Below are 23,387 nucleotides of genomic sequence, written 5' to 3'. Positions count from 1 at the left end.
CCCCCTCACACATACCGAGCTCCCTCAAATCGCTGCTTCATGCAGGGGAGATTCAAAGACAAGTCTCCCTTCCCTTCAAACCCTGAGCTAGCTGTGGACTCCAGATCCATCCAGAATGGACTGCCCTGTTGAGGAGGGGGCAAAGGCTACCCACTCCTCATCCTTAGACCTGCGCTGGGATGAAAATCCCTGCACTGAGGTCTGGAAATCTGTGCACTAGTTCACCCTAGTGCACGTTAGAGGCAGCCCTGAAGGGGAGGTGCTGAAAAACTACCTTATTTACTTACAACGGCGATGACCCCTCTCCTAAAAGTGCTATATGTGGGGAAAATAGCTTATTTGTATGGAAGTGTATTTGGGGTTTTTACATCTTGCTTGTCTGTAAGGGTAAAATTATTCATAATCTTATATTTACAGATTTTACCAAAGTATTCACTGAGTATTAACTGGAATTACACCATCTCCAGCCAAGTTGCTTTAATTGTTAATATGAGTGCCCTCAAAATAGCAGCATTGTAGCTCTCTTTTCCATTACACAAGTGCACTTTCAGTAAGCACCTTATATTCACTGCTCAATATAAAGTTTCCCTGACTTGGATGGCCCAGGCTAGCCTAATCTCATCAGATCTCAGAAGCTAAGCAGGATTGGCCTTGACTAGTATTTGGATGGGTGACTTCCATGGAATACTAGGGTCATGACGCAGAGGCAGGCAATGGCAAACCACCTCTGAAATGTCTCTTGCCTCAAAAACAAGTCTACCTCACCACCTAGTGATGAATAACACTAAAGAGCTAGAACTTCTGGCTGCTAGACAATTTTAGAATTTCCTGGCTATACTACACACAATGCCATATGATAATTAATTCACTGTTGAATTTGTTTTCCCTTATAAGTATCAGAGAAAGTTCCTGTGAATGCGTATTGTACCATATAGATTTTGTGTGTGTGAGTCAGGGGTCCCCAATCTTTTTGAGCCCATGGGCACCCTTGGAATTCTGACACAGCCACAAAATGGTTGCTACAGCTTACCTTCAATCACACAATGAAGATCCTTGTGCTGTGGTCACAGCTGGTGCCAAAGCAACATTTAAAAAAATCTGCACAACCAATCAAATCTCTGATGGCTAGGCAGAAGACTTTTGGGGCAAAATCTCCATCTGGCCCCACCCACTTTCTAAGAACAATTGGTGGGTGCCAGGAAAGACGTCAGCAGGTGCCATGGTGCCCATAGGCACCATGTTGAAGACCCCTGGTGTAAGTGAAGACCTAGGAAAGAAGCCATGTGTAGCTTAATTTCCATTTCTGTTTGTTTCCCTCCCACCACCATCCAGGTACCTGCCCCTGCAGGATATCATGTGCATGGAATGCCTCTCCAGGAAGCTAAAGGAAGCAGTGACCCTATACTTGAGGGTGGTAAAAGTTGTGGATCTCTGTGCTGGCCGCTGGTGGGAATACATGCCTACTGGTGAGTGCTGCTCTTTTACTGGTGCGCTGAGATATATTGGCCTTGACTCTAATTAGTTGCTTTTATAAAGCACTTAATGGAGAGGGGAAGTGTATATATCACTTTTATCTCTTTACATTTCTGTAGTACTTTCAACATGTTCAGTGTTCTGCATTACATGATCTGTGACTTGGTAGTGCATAGGGGAACTTTGGGCTTGTCCACTCACTTCTTTGCCTTACATGCTCCTGTTGCTTCTATGTCTTAACCAACAAAATATGACTTGTGGTTTTCTTCAGAACCAGAATTACTGAGGACTATCTTCCCCCTTCCTCTCCCCAGATTTTGTGACTTGAGTAGTGGTTGGTTTGGGGAATCGGTGTGCTTTTTATTACGATGATAGAAATGATTGAGAGAAAAATCAAAATGAGAATCCTGCAAAAATGGAAAGAGATGTGAGCAGCAGGTACATGCTGTGACACTTAGGAATGGGAATATGAATATGAGGGATGGTTATTAAAAACACACACACAAAATTGAGCATTCTACAAAGTACATACAGGAGAGTTGCCAAAGTTGGCACTGCATTTTTTAGGGAAGCTTGCAAGAATAATGAACATAGTAAATACCTTTTCACTCCACATTGATAAGGGAAAGCACATCATACTCAGATAGCCAAGGCCGAGACAGAAAAGGATGAGGCAGGCATCCAGATTAAAATAGGAGTCAATTTAAGGGTTGCCCTGGATCAATGGGACGTTCTCTAGAGTGATAGAGGCAGTGACTGAAATCTTTGCAGAGTTTTTCATATTCATCTAGAGGAGCCAGGGAGGCTGGAGAAAGATGTTATCATTTCTAAAAAGACAATGTATGGTGCCTGTTCTTAAAAGAGTAAAGAAACAAGACTTGAGGAACTCTGGGGTGGATGACTTGGCTTGAAAACATTATCTGTATGTGAGCATGTGGGCAAGAATATAAGCCATCATAGATTTGTGGGAGAAAAACTTGTCAAAGAACAGTAACATCCATTCAAATTGAACCTCTCTAGTCTAATCAAACTGTGTTTGTCAAAGTATTAATTTTTTCATTGAAATACATATGGTTTAGAAGTGTATGTGTTTGCCTGGATGATGGCCAAATTAAACTTTGCCTTTTTGGCTTCAGGATTCCCTTGAAAACCTGACGAATCAGTCTTACCCTTTTCTTGTATATAGTCCAAATTTGTGTGTGTGTGTGCACATGTGCATCGGTCTTAGCTGCTGAAGAATTCTGAAATTCTGTGGCCTTACCTTTGAGGATGAGAATAACAGAACAGAGGATACAGTTTCACCTTTTTCTGTATCCATCTGGTTGTGCATGTGAAACATTAAACTAACAATAAAGAAAAAAATAGGGACTATGATGGAACAAATCCAAGCAAAGGAAACACCATGTACAAGATTCTCTTTTCTATATGTCCTGCTACTGCAAAAGAAATGATCCAAAAGGAATACTTTTGGATCATTCATTTTGCAGTAGCAGGACATATAGAAAAGAGGACCCCGGCACTGTTTATAACCAGTTATATTGTCGCTTGTTTATGTATGGATTTTGTGGTGCATCAGATTTTGTGAGTTTATTTTTCACATGGTATATATTTTGACTACTTTTGCTTATTATGATGATTATTACATAAAAACAAAATAATATATATTATATAAATTCTTCATAGTTTATCAAAACATTAAACTAATGCAACAATAACAGGTCTTGCCCTTTTAGAGTTCCAAGACTTGTCTTATGGCTATTGAAATCTTCACTTTAAGTCTCCCTTTGTCCTACATTCAGATAAAATATGTGTTGTCTTCCCAGGGTTCACAGATTCTAGCTTCTTGACCCTCCTAAAGAAGATGCCAGATATTGAACAGCTATATGGGCTTCATCCCAGACATCTTGACAGGCGTAGAGTTCGTGGCTATGAAGCTTTTAGTATTCCTGGAGTCTTAGAGGCCTTGCAAGCTTGCCCAAATCTGCTAGTAAGTGTTTATATATTCAAAGCAAAAAATGTTCATCATTGGCATTTATGATCCTTTATAATCTCTGGGGTGGTAAAGAGAGAATCAGGGAAAGAAACACTTCTATGAAAAGACAGATGGTGCCTTATTTCATTGTTAATATTCAGCTCTTTTCAGTTAATTCTGTGTGTCACCCAAGCAGCTGAAGCAATTGTAATTTTAAATTCAGCTTCTACTTTACTTGGCAGCTGCCATCTTCTATTTTAATCTGGAATTCTGCCATAAAATCTCAACTACTATAACTACAGAGCCAAAATCCATGGCTGAGATACTTTGCACAAAGATCTGTGTATATCCGCATAAAATCATGTGATTAAACTTGGTTTGCACAATCTGTGGATCACTTGCGGAATGAATCACAATAGAGTTTGATGACTGTAGAACTATGGGCAGCTTTTTTGTACAGGCTCAGAAAAGGATTGGTAACTGTGATGTAACATTCATTCCAGCTTTCAAAGCTAGAAGCCATTTTCACTCTCCTTGCAGGTTTATTAGCTGTTATTGCCTTATTTTTTAAAGGTAAAACACACAGATACACACAGAACTATAAGGCCTAAAAATCACTGCTGTTAAGAAAAAGTTCAAATTGTGTTCACTGTGCAGCTGTACCACATTTTTGCATTTGATCTTTTGTGGTGTAATTGTAGCTGTGTGATATTTGTCATAAGAGTGTCTGAGTCTAAACTTGCTGCTTAAAAAAAGAAAGCAAAACATTAAAAACCCTTACAGCATTTCTTAAAGCATAGGCCTTGTGTGATGGAATGGATTTATGGCCCTGAATCTCTTTCTTTAAGTTATGCTGGTGTTCTTGCTTTATTCTTAATTATTATCTACCTTGGATTTATAAAAAAGCAAGGGTAAAGTCCCCTTCTCCAACACAGGGCTGATCATGAATTCTTACAACAATATGGCCAATAATTGCTTGAGACACATAAGTGCACTTTTTGTTAGAAATAGGAGATCATATAATGAGTATGCTTGCTTCCGTAATATAGTTTAGTCAAGACAGGGCTTTTATGGGTGGTGTGTGTTTGTTTTTTTTGCTTTACCTTCACTCTGTTCTGTTCTATTACTTAGGGTGTCGAGACTTCCCATCTGGAGCTGGTGGAAGCCATTTGGACATACATGCCACAAGTTCACATCCTTGGGAAGTTTCGTAATCGTAATGGTGCTTTCCCAATCCCACCTGAAAACAAACTGAAAATACCAATAGGAGCAAAAATCCAGACTTTGCACTTAGTAGGTAAGAATTTAATGAAGCACTTCTGTTTTGTTTTGTTATTTTAAAGCCACAAAATCTGACTGGGATATAAAAATGTAGGAGTAGGTATGCTAAATCAGACCAGTTTCCTGTTTCCAGCGGTGGCCAGTAACAGGGTAGTGCCCAAGCAGGGCTCACAGGCAGCAGTTCTCTCCTGCTGACTGCTGTCCAGCACCTGACCGTCAGAGGCATTCCAGTTTATTTATTCCAGTAACTGTTTATTTCAGGTTGTGTTTTGCTGCTTAGCTGTGTGAGTTTGAAGTGCACACTCTTGTACTTTCTTAGTTTCTCTGCTAAAGATACAGATTCAGTGCCATAAATCCATTCCATCACACAGGGCTCATGTTTTAAGACATGTTTTTAGAGTTTTTTATGTTTTGTTTTCTTTTTTTAAACAGCAGGTTTAGGCTTAGACACTCTTATGGCAAGTATCACACAGCTACAATTACACCACAAAAATCTCCTACAAAAATTGAAAACAAAATTACTTGGAGCAGTAGTGAAAGTTTCATCCTTGAAATGTGCTGTTGATCTTTGAACCTGACATTGCTTTATATTTTGGTCTTTTAGGAGTTAATGTCCCCGACATCCCTTGTATCCCAATGCTGAGGCATCTGTATCTGAAGTGGGTGAGGCTCACCAAACCACAGCCTTTTAAAGATTTTCTTTGCATCAGCTTACGCACTTTTGTCATGAGAAATTGTGCAGGTAAAAAGAGTGAACCAGTCACATTTATTTGTATGGCAGTTCAGAAAGATGCCCATAATGCAGTGTCAACACCTAACACATGGTAAAGTCTAGATCAGAGCTAGCCTGAATAGTATAATAGTCATTATGCTCATTATTTGTTCTTCTGCCAACTTAGTGCCATGAGAACTGAAGTACATGTTTGTTGGTGGTTTTGGAACTCCTGCCAGTTGAGGGGAGAGGGTTGCTGTAAAGGAGATCAGAATTCTGAATAAATTAATCCTCTATGTGGCGTAAGCTTCTCGGACATATACCCTGAATATTTGTATCTGTCCTTTTGGTTATATAAAATCAGTTAAACAATAATAAATTAAAATTATACCAATTAAAATCCAAACAAGTGGATAAAAACAAAAATGGAAACCACCCACAGGAAGAAACATAAATCCATCTAGAAGTTGTTAGATGGAAATATAAAGGCATGGATCCCATGGAGGATTTCCACAGACAGAAGGGATTTCCATCCTTGGAGCAAGACTTCCTCTCCTGCCCCCCTCCTGCTGCAGCCAAAGTTCCCACCCAAATTCTGCTTCTGGGACATAAGAAAACCTCAGGAACAGCATCGGGGGTGGGATTGGAGGTCAATTACAGGAGGGGGAATTGTCCTCCATCCATCCACAGAAATCCTCTGTGGGATCCAGCCCAAACACTAGCCTAAGTATATTGTGTCCTGTGTGTGCTGGCATATAGCAGTATTCCCTTGTGGATATGGCTGCTTAAAATGTCATTGTGTATAATGCAATATGTCATAGACAATGCTGTACCCTAAATATGTTCTCATCTCTCCACCCATGATAATGCTAACTGCTGGAAATTCTTTCTTTCATAGGACCCACAAACTCATTGAAGTATGTCCCCTTGGTCACAGGCTTGGCTTCTGCCCGAAACCTAGAACATCTAGAATTAGTTCGAGTTCCCTTCCTTGGAGGTCTTATCCAGCACGTTGTAGAAGACAGCTGGAGATCTGGTATGCAGTCTCTTATTTGGGAATCAGAATAGCAAGCAGTTCTCAAAACTGAATTAGTTTTTCACCCTGTCTTATGAAAGTGAATATTTTTTGTAGTTAGTTCCAAAATGTGTCTCTGTTGGTATATGAAAGTGGGTATATTTGAATTTCTCATTTCTTCTGTTATTTTGTTGTTGTTGTTGTTTTAATGCTAATGATTTTATTGATTTTAATGGATTGTTATAATATAGTTTAATTGTAAATCTGCACTAATTGCATACCTATATGTTGGTACCCACCCTGAGACTACAATGTGGAGAGGGTGGGTTATAAGTCTAAAAAAAAAATTGAATTTTAAAATCCTGAATATTTTTGCTTCAGGCTTAGGGTTCTTTCACTGATGGCCCTCTATGTGCATTACACAGACATTGCAGTACAGGTGTAAGGAACAAAGTTCCAAGTCTCTCCCACCCTCCCCCAGTCTTGCACAAAAATTGAACTATGAATTGCTTTTGAACACAAGTAGACCCCTTGTGCAAGATCCTTCAATTGGGAGAACAGAGGACTATGTGGATGGGGTTTAATTGTGTGTGAAAGGATGCTGCTTTTTCCAAGGTTCAATAAGAGTCTCTTTATCAAGAAAGAGATGAGTAATATAGCATTGCTATTAATAATATAGTAACATAGCTTCGGAGTGTGGCCCAGGAAGGCTGCAAGCAACATTTGCTACTTTGCAATTAATCTGTTAGATAAAAAGTGCATACTTCACAGTTTTAAAATATCAGCATCTCTCTTTTTTACTGTATGTACACAGCTCAGAAACAATACACACAGCTGCTTTCCAGTCTGTGTGCCCATGGTGAAAAAGACACATGCTTTCATTCGAACTATATCAAGCACACACTTCTTCCAGCTGTGAGGTGGATATCTGCTGGGGGAAAAGTATTTATTTATTTGTTTGTTTGTTTGTTTATTTTTCACATTTATACCCTGCCCTCCCCGATGGGCTCAGGGTGGCTAATGCATCAGCACAAATCTGAGATGTTTCTGTTATCATGACTGCCATCAAGAGTCAACACAGCCTAACTTAAAAGGAAGTTGTTGGGTTTTTTGTTGTGTGTGGTTCCCTCCCCCCCAAAAAATGTACTCCACACAATTCTCCCTCTGAGGTGGAGGTCATCTTGTGGGTGATTCCCATCCATCATCAGGGAGGCAGGACTAAGTTCAACTTCTTCCTGTTTCCTATAGTGGGAGTCACCCTAGGCTCAGTTCTTTTCCTGCCTCAGTAGGGAGAGCAGCTGGGTGTTGGCTCTGCCTAACACCAACCAACTTTTTGCTACTGTCCAATCTCCTTTTCTATTTCCAACTGAATCCTCCTCTCTCTCTCCAATTCTACTTAAAAAAAATACTTCTCTCTTCTCCCCCCCCCCCCCCCCCCCTTTGTGGGAGAGGGCTGCTAGCTCCATTGCCTTCTATTGAGGCTGGCTGATTTTAGCCACCACTGTGGCTTTAAGAGAAGTGAGCGACGGATTCCTCTCCAGCCCAGAGATGGAAGCAGCGGGGCTCCTTGAAGATCGGCCCAATTGCGCGGTGAGGAAAAGGTCCGTGGCAGCAGCAGAAGCATCCGTGGAAGAGCACAGCAGAGGCGGCGCCTCAAAGCGCGCCAAAACTTCTCACTCCTGCGCTCAGGCGCCTGCGCCAATGACAGCATCCTTTTTGGAGTGAAATCACTGCGCAACCAATAAAGACGGGGATGGCGTTGAGTGCCCAAACCCGCACACGGAGCACCCCGGGACCAAGAGTCAGAGCGGGGCTGACCAGATACGGCTAATTCCAGCCAGTTTTGCCCACAGGGAGGAGGAAGAAGACCAGCAAAGTGGTAACGTTGATGATGAGCACGATGGCTTTCTTCCGAAGGGCAATGAGGGAGGAAATAGCCCATTTTTGTAGAACGGGGGAGGGGGTTGTAGCCCGCGCAGATCCAGATCCCTTTCCTCTCCTTCTCCCTCCCCATCCCCTCCTCAGAAACGCAGGAACAGAGGCAGATGGCCTACCAAAGCTGTACAAAAAGGTTTCCCTAAGGGTCATTGTATGCATGATTCTTACTTATATGAGGGGGATGAGCTTTCTCAGGTGCCTAGTGAGAAGGAAGAGGAAGAGTTCTCTTCCAATCAGGAGGAGGAAGGGGAATCTGTTCCTAAATAAAATATTGTTAAAGAACAGTCCTTTCGCTTCTTCAAATCTGAGGACGTTCACTATCTGCTGGCAAAAAACTTATCAGCTCTTAACATTCAGGGTTTACAGAGGGCTGGGATTAAACCTCAAAAGCCACAAGAACAGGATGATGGTTCAGAAATTACTGATGAGTTCTTTCCTCCTGTGGATGATTTGGAAACAGCTTTCCCCTTTCCAGATTTGTATGTGAGAAAAATAAAAGCAGAGTGGGCAAAGCCATTAGCAGGCAAGCCTTTCCCAGGTATTACTAGAAAATTGTACCCTTTAACTTCCTCTGCCTCAGATCTCTTGCAGTTTCCTGTGGTTGATGCTCCAGTGACTGACTTGCAATCTTCTAGTCTACTCTTTGAGGATGTCCATGGCACTCTGCAAAACAATATTGATAAGAGAGCCGAATTTGCACTAAGGAAGTCCCATGAGGCCAATGCCATGGCTATGAAAGCATCCTTTACGGCATCCATGGTCTCCAGGGCGACCATTGTGTGGATGAAAAAATTAATTTAGATACTGCCTGATAATAATTGCAGGCTGCTAGAAGGGGCCAATAGGATCCTGAAAGCAATCTCCTACACCGCTGATGCCACATTAGACACTATGGTCTTTACTTTTAGGGCAATGGCTTCAGCTGCAGTAGCCCGGCGCATAGTCTGGTTGAGAGCTTGGCCCGTAGACTACCAATCTAAGGCTATTGTCTTGACTTATCCCTTCCAAGGGGATAAGCTGTTTGGGGACTCATTAGATAAAATACTGGTGGAGACTTGTGATAAGAAAAAGGCCCTACCCAAGTCTGTCCGTCCTGGGGACAAGAGGTCAGCGAGCTCCTTTTCCTTTCATCCATACAACAACACTTCCAGGTCCCGGCAAGACAATAGAAGATCCTCTTGGGCACCAACAAACAACCCTTTCGTTGCGGAGGCTTCAACAACAACAGATTATTCAGACCTACTGGCAACAGACAAGACAGAGGGGGGAGGACCCCAAATCCTCTAAGGCGTGATTATCTGAACCCAACAGTGGGAGGTTGCCTGCTACTTTTCAGCCAGATGTGGTTTGCCTCCCAGCCAGATGCATGGACAAGAGACATTATTGCAGAAGGGTTACAAAATAGAATTTCGTTCAATTCCTCCTCAACGCTTTATCGTCTCTCCAACCCACAAAAATCCAGTAAAGAGGAACAGAACCAGGTTTGTGATAAATCACCTTCTACACATCCAGGCCATAGAACCTGTTCCCATGGAAGAACATGAAACTGGAGTGTACTCCATCTTTTTTACAGTTCCCAAGAAGAACGGGGACTGGAGGGCAATCCTAGATTTGAAATTCTTAAACAAATATGTAGATCAAAGGCACTTCTGTATGGAAACACTAAGATCCATAGCGGAATCCCTACAACCAGGGGAGTTTCTCTCGTCCATAGACCTGACAGAAGCATATCTGCACTTTCCGATCTTCCCTCAACATTGAAGATTCCTACGTTTTTGTGTGGGAGAGACCCACCTACAGTTTCGGGCACTCCTCTTCGGTCTGTCCTCAACTCCACGCGTGTTCACAGAGACTCTGGTCCACCCTGTTGTTTGTCTTCGGGAACAGGGCATCCATGTCCACCCCTATTTGAACAACATTTTGATCCGCTCCCTGTCAAGGATGCATTCCTAGAACGACACGACCGTGACCATTCAGTGTTTGCAAGACTTTGGATTCCTTGTCTCATGCAAAAGAACTCCCTAACTCCTTCTCAATATCTGGAACACTTGGGAGTGGTAATAGATACTTGGGCATTGAAACTCTATCTCCCCCATTGTGAAGACAAAGAAAATCAAAGAGCTAGCCACGCAAATCATCTGGACGAGGACCTTGTCCTTGTCCATTCTGACCAAAATGATGGGACTCATGGTGGCTGCCTTCGATACTCTACAGTGGGGGAGGTTTCACCCCAAAAGTTTCTACGCCCCCATCAGAACTCTATTGCCTTGAAGATGGACGTCTCTTTGAAAGTACCTCTTCAGGTCTAGACAAGCTTGCGCTGGTGGACCAAGATGTCCAACCTATTCCAAGGCAAGACGTTTTGGATACAAGACCAGACCCAAATTTTCACAGATTCCAGCCTGACCGGTTGGGGGGCCACACTTCACCATCAACCACTGCAGGACAGATGGTCCAGAACAGAGAAGTCCTTCCCAATCAATCTTTTGGAGCTTCAAGCTATATGTCTGGCTCTTCTACATTTTGCATCTCAAGTCCAAGGGAATCACGTCCTCATTCGAACAGACAACATCTCCGCAAAAGCCTACCTGAACAAACAGGGGGGCTTCAGATCCCTGGCCCTACACCGGGAAGTGACTCTTCTGTTGAACTGGGCAGAGAACAACCTGTCCCAAGATGTCCAACCTATCCCAAGGCAAGACGTTTTGGATACAAGACCAGACCCAAATTTTCACAGATGCCAGCCTGACCGGTTGGGGGGCCACACTTCACTATCAACCACTGCGGGGCAGATGGTCCAGAACAGAGAAGTCCTTCCCAATCAATCTTTTGGAGCTTCAAGCTATATGTCTGGCTCTTCTACATTTTGCATCTCAAGTCCAAGGGAATCACGTCCTCATTCGAACAGACAACATCTCCGCAAAGGCCTACCTGAACAAACGGGGGCTTCAGATCCCTGACCCTACACCAGGAAGTGACTCTTATGTTGAACTGGGCAGAGAACAACCTGTCCTCAATCAGGGCAGAACACATAAAGGGCTGGTTGAGTCGCCCGACAATCCAGGAAGGCGAGTGGTCTCTGCAAAAGGACGTTTTCCGTCTGATTTTATCGAAGCTAGGAATCCCTCAAGTGGACCTCTTCACTTCCCCGGGCAACAATCAACTGGACAGATTTTATACCAGGTTCTATCATCCATCAGCAGACGAGATGGATGCTCTTCTGTCTCCCTGGCCTGCGGGACCTCTCTATGCATTTCCTCCCCTTTCGGTACTCCCCAAGCTTCTTCGGAAGATAAGGGCTTTACGGGCAGAGGTCATAGTAGTGGTACCGTATTGACCTTGGTGGCCATGGTTCACGCCTCTTCAGGAGATGGCAGTGGCCCCTGTTATACTTTTATTGCAAAGCTATAGATGCAGTAACACAGGCACTCTTAAGAATGGCCTCAGCCAATACAGCATAATAGGATATAGGGTATTTGTATGCACCCCCCCATGGCATTGGCCAATTAGGCAACCTCCTGCACCACGCGGGATAAGTCAGACTACCGTTAGGTGGCTAAAGCAGAGAACTAGGAGTCTCTCACAGTACATAGGAGACCTCCAGACAACACAACCTCCTCCTGCACATCTGTAGAGATAAGCATTTCGGCAAAGGCAGAACAGCATGGATAGGAATCCAATAGCAATTAACAAGACACAGTCTGAGACCTCCCACCCAAAAATTAGGGACACTGCTTTGGGAGGTCCCACAAGATGGCCTCTACGTCAGAGGAAGAATGACCATTGGTACTTAAAATAAAGGGTCCTTCTCCTCTGAGGCTTGGAGAACATCTTGGCCCTCCTGGGTCGTCATCCTCCCTTCTACCACAAGCCTTCTGTCAATAAACAGACATTCATACAATCAATCAGGGCGGAGGGAGAGAGAGAGAGAAATAGGGAGAATTTAGTTTACATACTACAACATAAGAGAGAGAGTTCTTACCTTGTTCTCTTATTCTTCCTGTTCCAGTTCCAGTTCCTGTTATATCTTATCTTTAACGTTCAAGTGTTTTTTCCTTCAGTGTGGTTAAGCTAGTATATTGTTTTCGGAGCACCAGAACTGAGCCTAGGCTGACTCCCACTATAGGAAACAGGAAGAAGTTGAACTTAGTCCTGCCTCCCTGATGATGGATGGGAATCACTGTCAGAACCCACAGCTAACAACGAAGTACACGCATTCAGGAACGGTTATACTTTTATTGCAAAGCTATAGATGCAGTAACACAGGCACTCTTAAGAATGGCCTCAGCCAATACAGCATAATAGGATATAGGGTATTTGTATGCACCCCCCCATGGCATTGGCCAATTAGGCAACCTCCTGCACCACGCGGGATAAGTCAGACTACCGTTAGGTGGCTAAAGCAGAGAACTAGGAGTCTCTCACAGTACATAGGAGACCTCCAGACAACACAACCTCCTCCTGCACATCTGTAGAGATAAGCATTTCGGCAAAGGCAGAACAGCATGGATAGGAATCCAATAGCAATTAACAAGACACAGTCTGAGCCTCCCAACCCCCATGGCAGCATAGCTGACAATCACCCACAAGATGTCTTCCAAGCCTCAGAGGAGAAGGACCCTTCACGGTAAGTACCAATGGTCGTTCTGTGATATGTCTTAATACTGTATAGTGAATGGTATTATTTCTCTTTCCTGTCAAACTAGGGGGGTTCCGAAATTTGCACACAATAGTTCTGGGAGCTTGCAAGAATGCTCTGGAAGTGGACCTCGGCTACCTCATCATAACTGCTGCACGAAGGTACTTGCATTATTTCACCAGTCTTCTCTTCCATTTTCTTTGCCAGTGAATCCCCTTTATATTAGTAAATTCTACATTCCAGTTAAAGTGCCCTAAGCTTTATACCAGTGGTGGCCAAACTTGCTTTATGTAAGAGCCACATAGACTAAATGTCAGACGCTCGAGAGCCACAAGGTGACTTCGGAAGAAGAGGTAGGTTTAGGGGAGTGGCCTGAAAGTGACATCAAAAGAAGGGGTACAGGATGTGATGTCATTAGAAGGGATGGGGCTTCGGAAGTGATGTCACCTGATTTTTGTGCTGGAAGTGACATCATAGGACATGACATCACAAAGTGATGTCAAATCCTTGCGAGGCACCACCCCCAAAGTCCCCAGGTGGTAAAAACAGAAAAACAAAAGTGGTAAAAACAGACATTGCTGGGATATATTGCAATACTTTGTGAAATGGCAGAGGTCCCTCAGCCAGCATGGACAAGCCATCTTTGATGGCGCTCTGCCCGCTATCCCCGCAGCCCCCTTCATTATACTGGTGGTAAGAGGTCCATGAAAAGCCTCTCGCAGTGGTCTGTTTAAAAGCCCCCATGGAGGGGGGGAAGGCAACCGTGTACCCTGGCTGGGGCCCTCCCCCTGGCAGAGGGCACCCCCCGCATCTCCCATAGCGCTGGCAGCAAGAGGCCCATGAAGAGCCTTTCACCATGTTCCTGTTTAACACCCATGGAAGGGAGTAAGGCAACCATGCAACCTGGCTGGAGCCCTCCCGATCTCCCTCCCCAGTGGAGTGCATCCCCCCCACACACACCCCATGGCACTGGCGGGCTGACAAGCAGGGCGCACAGAAACCGGCCTGCCCGGCAGCACCGGCAGCTCTCTTAGCTGATCCCTCCCCCGCTGTTGAGCCCCCGGTGGCTGGGGCTACTGCTGCTGCTCCTCCTCTCTTTTCTGCACTCTCTTCCAGCAGCAGAGGGCAGGGGACTGGCTTTCAAAGGGGGGGTGAGGGGGGTGGCAAGCTTTGTGAGCCGCAGGAGAGGGCTCCAATAGCCACATGTGGCTCCCGGGTCACAGTTTGGCCACCCCTAAGAGTAATGACTTCCATGCTCTGCTTCTAATTATGTCACAGTCCTTGCTTTCTTCTGGGACACCCTTGGACTGTATAAAACAAATATAATAATAGCTTTCTCAAAGAGTGTCATTGAATTATCTGTAATTTCCAAAGATAGGTGGATGCAGAACATTGTCTCACAAGTGTGCCAAGTGTCTGCTCCTTAGGCTTTAGTGGAGCAGCTTAAGAAAGTGCTTTTGCTATTACCTTAAGAACATGAGAACCCTGATGGAACAGACCAGTGGTCCATCTAGTCGAGCATCCCATCTCACACATGCCAGTTTGGTGTAGTGGTTAAGTGCGCGGACTCTAATCTGGGACAACCGGGTTTGATTCCCCACTCCTCCACTTGCACTCCACTTGATTCCTCACTCCTCCTCCTCCTCCTCCTCCTCCTCCTATTATATTCTGTGTATGGAAGGTATGATTTTTTTCCCATGCATTGTTTCCCTACTTTTCAGGTTGCATGAAGTACGAATCCAGCCTTCCCTAACCAAAGATGGTGTATTCTCTGCACTAAAAATGGCAGAACTGGAGTTTCCACAGTTTGAAACCCTTCATCTGGGATATGTTGATGAGTTTTTGCTGCAGTGTATGAAAATCTTTCATTTTCTTTTGCACACCTGATCAGCTGAGGCAAAATTGGTCTGGGTTTTATCTGTTGCTCTTAAGGATAAGCAGAGTAAGGATAAGCAAATTTCCCTCAGTTCCCTTCAGATGGTATTCTGTTCTGTGGTTACTCTTGGATTCTGTTCCAGGATTTTCCCATTCAATTTCCTGCTCTCTCATTTGGTATTCAGTAGTGCTGTGCCTTGGTGTCAATTGGGATTGAGGACCATCCCAGGAGGGGATGGTGGGGAAGCATGAATGTACGACTCTGCATTCCCATAACTGGGGAATCTAGGGAAAAGCACGTCTATATCTTTACAAGGTTTTATTTAAACACGTCTGCGTTCTGTGGGTATATGGATTCTCTTATGTGACTCTATAAAAACTGAAAATAAGAGCAGATTGGAGATGCCACACTGTGTATAACAGCTCTCCAAAGGACAACTGATGGAAAGCAAAATTAAAGATGTGGAAATCTCTGATCTGCTTGTGTATATTTATTTTAAAATCACATTAGAGAAAGATGTATCTGCCTTGCGCAGTGTGACTACACACAAACAAACAAAAATTCTCCAGTGCATTACATGTGGCAGAGATCAGTGGACTTTTAGATCCAAGTGTGCCTTTCCCTCATTTTCAGAATTGCAGGGTAACAGAATTGCATACTCATGACACCCATGTATGCCCATGTACACACAGTTCTTGCTTGGACATTAGGTGTAAAGGACAGGTGGAGACACTAATAGGTGATGTGTGAAGTTCCAATAGATTAGCTGCTATTTGAAGAAGCAATTGGGGTGGGAACTGTTATCTAATGTGAAATTTTGTAGGAAGTGATTCTGCACTCACCCCTCACATAAGGCTTTGGCACATTGTATAAAGAGCTGGTGTGCAGATAACAGTTTTACATAATGCACAAACAGCCCCTCCTTCCTGCTGATGCTCTCTTAAGATTAGTCGTGCCTGGGTTTACTCAAGGAAATCTGGTTCTTCTGACTTGTGTTGCTGTCATCAGATGTTTCTGGAAGGATCTGTCACTAACATGGAAATCTGTGTCAGTGGGAACTCTTAAATGAGAATTGTATCCCTAATATGAACAGAAGCTACATGAAAGTAGCGAACAGGCTAACACAATCCTGTTTAAAAAAACCAAAACAGTTCGTTCCTTCTGTGACCCACTGCCATCAATTCCTCTGTGTCCTCTCTGCCTGTTACTGCTGCATCACTTACCCTTTCTCCCAAAAGAGAATGTAAGCAAGCAGGGAGGCCGGTACCATAGCACTCACCTGTATTTTCCCAGCCTGGGAAACAGTGGAGGCCTATGGTTACTGCCAGTTTCAGGGCTGGTATGCTCTGTATCCTAAAGAACACGGACAGTACTGTGGCACTGCCTGTCCCACTCTGGGACTGGATGAAGGGGGTAGCACATGCATTTTGCACTTGGAAACTCACTTAAGGGTTTCATCCAACAAAGTGGCAAATTATACATATGTCCTTAAGGTCTGGAGATGTTTCACATCAGTGCATGAGATTGGACGTTGACTGGAATCCCCACGCCTCCTCTTTCCCACCCCCAAATATGCAGCCCATTGTTCCTGCCACCCTTTGAGATGGGGCACAGTTCAACTTGAGGGCCACAGGATCAGGTCCAGCAAGTCCCCTATAAAGCAAGGGAGGGCTTGAAAGCATGAGAGAGGGGAGCTGATTGAACACATGAAACTGCCTTATACTGAAACTGCCTTATACTGATACTGATTTACCTGGTCAGTATTGCCTACTGAGGCTGGCACTGTCTCCCCAGGGTCTCACACTGAGATCTTTAACTTCACCTACTGCTTGGTCCTTTTAACTGGAGATGCCGGGGATTGAACCTGGGACCTTCTGCATACCAAGCAGATGCTCTACCACTGAGCTACTGCCCCTCTATTCTTCCCCTCCACTCATACTTGACCATCCAAACCCACTTTTGTCACTGCAAGGGTTATTGCTAGTATTGGAGCCCCACTGGATAAAGAAGGCTAAGGGAAAAGACAATATATGATTAAATAGAAGGGTGGGGTGGGGGTTCAACTCCCCCCCACCTTGTCTATTTCTGTGGCTCTTTACATTGCCCCTTGTCCCACCACTTCATAGAAGTTCAGGAGCAAGCCTGATCTTGCATGTGGAGTCATTTGTTCTTGTCTCATCTGGTGTAGTACAAGCATGGGGAAATTTGGGAGAATAGGACTATAATGAGCAAGATTACAAATAAAAGCTCAGTTGGATGTAAGCTTTTGACCTTCTGAAGCATCTCACTGTTTTTCTTTAAAGGGTTCATTCCACCTGTTTTGGTCCAGCTATTTTCAGCAAGTCAACCATAGTTTTAAGTAACATAATTGTAACTGGTGGCCAGACTGAATTTCTGTTGAAGTAATAGGAGTCCATTGCTAAAATCTCTGTTTTTCTGTATTTAGGTAAAATGATCAATGCAGATCTTGTGAAGTATGGCTTAGCAGATGTAGTTGAGAATCCAGGAATAATCACTGACATTGGAATGAAAGCAGTGAATGAAGTCTTCTCTTCCATTAAATATCTTGTCATATACAACTGTCCGCATCTACATAACCCAAGCAGTTGGATCACAGGTATTACACCCATAAAAATGCAGCTGCATACCGGCTGATTGTAGTCCTTCATGTGATCATGGTCAGTAGACATTACAGACCTTTAGTAGACACTTTTAGTATCGGTATATTCCTATGATTGATATGTATGGTCATCCAATGTGAAAGTAGTTAACTTTTGTGTTTGAAGTACAAAATTACCTGAAGAAGTTTTCTCTAAATATGTTTGAGCCTCTGTGGCTGTGCTTAAATATATCATTTTAATCTGAATTCAGTAATGTATGGGGTGCATCAGAGTAACAGAAAATACAGCTTTTTTAAGAACAGTAACAGTGGAGAAACTCTTTGAAGTGGTGAGGGAAGCCTAATTTACTTGCATTTAGAAGGAATTGTTGGGAAATATATTAGATAAGAAATCCTGCAGTAAGCCCACTTGTCTGCTTTTTCTGTAGATCACTCAAGATGGACTCGGTTGTTTGATCTCACCTTGGTAAGGTGTCATGCAATAAAACTAGACTCTTTTAGTCAGTTTATTGAGTTACTGCCAAGCCTGGAGTTTATCTCTCTGGACCAGATGTTCCGGGAGCCTCCTAAGGTCAGTGTTGTTGCTGTTAAATTTGCTCTGCATGTGTTTGTTTTTTAAAATAATATGAAAAGACCTGTTCTGGCATGTAATTTTTAAAATTCTAATTAATAGTTTTTCAGCTGACTGGCTTTAAACAAATTAAAATGGTCAAGCGACTAGCTTGGGAACACAGTAATTCCTGAAAATCCAAACTCGTTCACTTCAGTTAATTATAACAGCACTAAGGCAAGCATGGTACAGATTATTAGACTACTTATCTAAAACAGGATACATTGTTGCAAGGCTCTTATGTTGCTAGAAGTCTCATTGCCCTTTAGATGTCACTTTGGCTCTGCACGTGATTTTGTTTTGACGTTAAAGATATTATTATGCCAAGGACTTGAATAGTGAGATGTTATTTAGCTGTTGCTAACTAGCAGGATCTTCCCCCAAACCTCCCCCCCCCCATCACTACAATTATTATCTGGAAATACATTTGTTTCACTGAACAATTGTCACTCAGAAGAGAGGATTCCAAGAGGATGGAGATGAGAAGGGAAGGGACTAGGAATCTAGGGAAACAAAGGCAAGACACAGCAAGTTGGGGTGGGGGGTGGGACTGGGGCTGGTATTATCCCAGAATCTCTTTTACTCAGCTGCAAACCTTTTTCATGACTGCATTTCTATACACATGCCCACCATTTGGTAGTCATCAGCTAGTGTGTGTATATACTTTATGAAACCATGTTCTGCTTCTGTTTCCTAATAATGATGACTGGATAACAGCTCTCTGATCTTGACTGTAGATTGTCTCTTGACATTGAGCTAACAGTCAGTAGACAGTAGTCAGCTGGCTTCTACGTTTCATCTCTCCGAACTGCCTTAAGAGGCAGAATTTATGCTTCGGTTCTGTCCTCTGAGGACAGGAGCTTTGAAATAATTATGGAGAGATCAGAGATGACTTACTCAGAGCTCAACAGAAAAACAAACTTGCCAGCAGTAACATAAAAAGAACAAAAAAAGCTGTGGAATGAGACCCTAAGCCAATATTGTAATCAATATACTAAGAAATTTCAAATATATATTGTAAATCAAAATTCAAAAAGTATGGCAACACAATGCAAACAATCACTGGCAAGGAATATACAATGTGCAGTCTGATAAGAATGATACAATAACGAAGATCCCAGGTATGCACTCTGTTTCGAATATCTTCTTCAGAGAGAAAGATATGTTTGCATTGTATTGCCATACTTTTTGGATTTTGCTTTACAATATATATTTGAAATTTCTTAGTATATTGATTACAATATTGACTTAGCATCTCATTCCTCAGCTTTTTAAAATCAGAGCTCAAGCATCAGAACTGTAATTACAGCAGCACATGTCAGTGTGGAATCACCTACCCTGTAGGTCTCTCTGTACAAGAAACAGTTGAGTTGAAGCCAACTCCCTCCAATAGCAGAAAATTTAGCAGAAGGGAAACACGAGATCCAGGCCATTGTGATGTCATTAAAGTGAAGACATTGTTGATAATACCGTGTGGTTTTTTTGTTTTGTTTTGGAACCCTGTGCAAATTGCCATTGCTCTTTGGCTTGTATTTCAGGGATGTGCTCGAGTAGGTCTGAGTGCCGGCACAGGAATTGGTGTTTCTTCCGCTTTGGTCAGCAATCAGAACTCTAACAATGAAAATGACAACAATAACAATCATCAGAACAATAATGCAAACATACATCATAACAACCACCAGCAGCCAAATGACCAGAATGAGGAGAATGAGTTGCGGCAGGAGGAACAGGCTGAAGAACAGCAGATTGCAGCAGAGGGTAAATAAACCTGGATGGTTTCACTTCATTGTTTTTCATTGCTCCTTAGCAATTATTGATGGTGTGTATTTAATATCCCAAATTGTTAATGCATGACTTGAGAGTTGTGAGTTTTTAAAATTATTGTGATGTCAATAGGGAAAAATGGAATTTTTGAAAAATCACAGTTGCGTCTTTAAAATGTCTAGTAACAATGTTTCTATTTCTAATATGTGCATAGTCTTACACAGCGTTCCTTTTGACCTGGCAGCATTGAGGCTTTCCAGGCCACAGCAATAAGGTTTTAAACAAGCTCATCATCTTTTATTTCTGTTTAATAATGCCAGCAAAAGCTTAATGCTGCCTTTGGCACAATAAACATCATAAATTTTCTATAGCTAGAAAGCGGACACACATTAATATTCTAGTGCCTCAGTGAAGACCCTTTTTCTGCTTTTCGTTTAGAGGCCATACTTTATGTTCTGAGAATCCCCTGTAGATGCCTTTATAGTGCAGAGCCATCAAAAGTTAGAGCTAGATCTTCCAAATTTCCCATGAGCCTACTTCATGTGTTTTCCGGAACACAGACAGATGTTCTTCCCAGTACTGAACTCCTTTGATGTCTCCCTAAGATCTCGCCATGCAGTTATGCATGAATTGCTTCTGCTGACTCATCCTTCTTGTCTGGGTGGTTCTTCTCTCCGTTTGCAGCATTGAATGATATGGAGGAGGTGGCACAGGAAGATGGAGTGGCTCTGGCAGAGAGCCACAGTGAAGCCTCTGCAACAAACCAGGCACTTCTTCCCATGGAGGTTGATGAGGAACAAGCAGGTAACTCATGTCAGGATCCCTCCTCTCCTCTTGCAGTTTTCTTTAGCTCACTGAACCATTCTGCTATGGTATGTAGCAGTAGATTTTATTTAGCAGAACACAAAGAATTATTAAGAACAATGAAATAACTTTTAATTTGCAATCATGGCTGAAGCTAGTAACAGTAAGCAGTACTGAATGTTCATTTTGGATATTCAGAGTAGGGATGGGGACGAACCCAAAAAATCTGGCTCAGGGCAGCACTTGAACCGAAACCCAAACAGGTCCAAAAGGCCCCAAACTGAACTAGCGAGTTTAGATTCCCCTTTCTCCTGGCTCCAGCTCTCCGCAGCTGTGAGAAATGAAGGGGGGGGGGGGTTGCCTGGGAAGGCTTAAATAGCTGCAAGCCATTTAACGTGTCCATTTTGCTTCCTTCCCCCACTTCGACTGATGAAATGGCTTTCAGCCATTTAAACCTAACAGGTCAGCTGTGGACCGGCACTGCTCAGCTGTTAGGTTTAAATGGCCCAAACAGCCAAACTGGACAAAAGTCTGGGAAATGTTCAAGTAAGGCACCTCCCCCAAACATTGGTTCGAGGGCTCTGAAGTGGCTCAAGTTTGTGCCAAATGTTGGCTCCTGAGCCGGTTCATGCCAATCTCTAATGCAGAGAGTTTCATATTGAGATAATGTAATCTTGGCAGTACTTTTGTAAGGCAGGCAGATATTATAATCTCAGTATTGCTGATATGAGGACTGAGAGGATGGGTTCTTTAACAGTATCCTTCCCTAATCTATTCAACCACCACATATCCTTAATCACTATATTGCATTAACTCCACTCAGATTCCAAAGGTTTCCCCTCTCCATGGTAAGTGCTGTGCAGTTGTTTGGGGTTCTGTGTTTTATTACCATCCTAGGAATAAGGCACGTTATGGAAATAAATACAACGAGCTCTAGAAAGAGACTCTGGGAGAGTGCCCTGGCCTTGGGCGCTCAGTGTCGATTTGCTGTGGCAACCCCAGCAGGATATAATGACACAGAGTCAACCATTTTCTCCAGAGGAACTGATCTCTGCTACCTGAAGAGCAGTTGTAATTCTGAGTGATCTCCAGCCCTTACCTGTATATTGGCAACAATGGTTCCCCAGGTGGAAAAGTACAGTTTTCCTCTGCAATGGGGACCAAAGCAGCTTACATCATTCTCCTCTCCCCCTTTTGACTTGCACAAGAACCCTATTTTACCGACAGAACCAAGCTTGGTTGCCTAGCAATTTTCACAGTTTATTCTGACAGGCAAGTGGCCAAGCTGGCAGTGGGCGGGGGAGGGGGTACACTGAAAGTCTGTGACTGGTCCGAAATCACAGCTTCCACAGCAAGAACCTGGGTCTGGCAGACCCTCCTCTGAAGTGCTAACTGCTATGGCTAGGGTAGCCAACCTTCAGGTGGAGCCTGAAGATCACTGGGTATCACAACTGAACTCAAGACCATAGATCTCTTTCCGCCCCCTTGGAGAAAATGACTGCCTTGGAGGGCGGGCTCTATGGCATTCTGTTCAGCTGAGGCCTCTCCCCTCCCCAAACCCTGGCTTCCTTAGACAAAGAATATCAAGGAATTTCCCAACCAGGAACTGGCAACCCTAGCCAGGACTGGCCCCAATAAGTTCCTCACAAAGGCCTGGAAAGGGTTTTCTTCCTTTGTCTTTTTAGTGACAAAACCAAGCTTGGTTGCCTACCAACAGCCACTGAGGGAAAAGTTAGTCTCACGGAGGAGCCAAGCAGGAGAAGTGTCTTCGTCAGGAGAGAGCCGTTTGCCAGTTATTCTGACAGGGAACAGTGGCTGAGATGGGAGTGGGCGGGGAAGAGGAGCAGACCCAGCTCCCAGCCAGTGGTACGCGAGCACTCTTGAGTGGCGGCTAACGGGCCAATGGCTGATAGAGCGCATTGCACAGCCAATGGGAGAGCTGGAAACGACCAATACGCTAAGAGGATTATTATATCATATCATATAATGAGTAGCTTGTTATGTGTCACCTGCTCTGTGTTGGTTGGCCTCTGAAAGGCCGTTTCTTTACTTTTTTGCCAACTTATCTTGCGGTACTGTAGAGATACAGCAGAATGAGTGTTTGAACTGTCCCAGGCATCCTTGCTGTCAACCACTTCTTGTTCAGCAGATGATGTTGCTGAAACAAAACTTGTGATGTCTGTTTATTGAGAACCAAAGCAGACAAAAATGGAAGTGGAGAGGGTGGGTTAACTGGTTCCTTGGAGGCTATAATCCCAGTCAAAATTGTGCACTTCCAGTGGCTTTTATTTTCCTGCAGGGGAAAAGAGATGTGGCAGTGCATATCCCCAGTGCAGAAAAGCATCAGGGAGAGATCTTGATTTTGAACAGAAGAGCAGCTCACAGGGAAAGAATTATGCATCCCTTCCCCTGCTGCTCTTCAAATCAAATTGAAGACTCTTATTACTGTATTGTAGTTAAAAAAAAAATAAATGAGTCTCCATGAGATTGGTGTAGTAGCAAGATGCTGGACCAGGATCTGAGCAACCCAGGTTCAAATCTCCACTCTGCCATCAAAGCTGGGTTGGGTGACCTTGGGCCAGTCACACACTCTCAGCAAACCTATCTCACAGAGTGGTCATTGTGAGAATGAAATGGGGGGGGAGAGAACTATGCCGTAAGCCTCTTTGAGTCCCCAATGAAG

General features: G+C 43.6%; 1 protein-coding gene and 1 non-coding gene across 3 annotated transcripts in view; one reads left to right on the top strand and one right to left on the bottom strand.

Moving 5' to 3' along the window:
• FBXO38 (F-box protein 38) overlaps positions 1 to 23,387 on the top strand; it is a 45,055-nt gene that overhangs the window by 5,722 nt on the left and 15,946 nt on the right. For both annotated transcript variants that reach the window (XM_015428265.1, XM_015428266.1), the window contains exons 3-13: positions 1,333 to 1,466; positions 3,297 to 3,460; positions 4,577 to 4,742; positions 5,331 to 5,468; positions 6,337 to 6,474; positions 13,098 to 13,191; positions 14,752 to 14,882; positions 17,353 to 17,523; positions 17,955 to 18,097; positions 19,675 to 19,894; positions 20,585 to 20,704. In XM_015428265.1, the coding sequence (XP_015283751.1) occupies positions 1,333 to 1,466; positions 3,297 to 3,460; positions 4,577 to 4,742; positions 5,331 to 5,468; positions 6,337 to 6,474; positions 13,098 to 13,191; positions 14,752 to 14,882; positions 17,353 to 17,523; positions 17,955 to 18,097; positions 19,675 to 19,894; positions 20,585 to 20,704 (1,619 nt within the window). The remainder of the gene's footprint in view (positions 1 to 1,332; positions 1,467 to 3,296; positions 3,461 to 4,576; positions 4,743 to 5,330; positions 5,469 to 6,336; positions 6,475 to 13,097; positions 13,192 to 14,751; positions 14,883 to 17,352; positions 17,524 to 17,954; positions 18,098 to 19,674; positions 19,895 to 20,584; positions 20,705 to 23,387) is intronic.
• TRNAT-GGU lies at positions 16,750 to 16,821 on the bottom strand. Its single transcript has one exon. It is a non-coding gene; the product is annotated as a tRNA-Thr (tRNA).

Source organism: Gekko japonicus, unplaced genomic scaffold (assembly GCF_001447785.1).
Source record: "Gekko japonicus isolate JY-2015 unplaced genomic scaffold, Gekko_japonicus_V1.1 scaffold2158, whole genome shotgun sequence".
Classification (NCBI taxonomy): domain Eukaryota; kingdom Metazoa; phylum Chordata; class Lepidosauria; order Squamata; family Gekkonidae; genus Gekko; species Gekko japonicus.
Note: the sequence above shows the minus strand (reverse complement) of the source record. Positions and strands in the feature narration are given on the sequence as shown.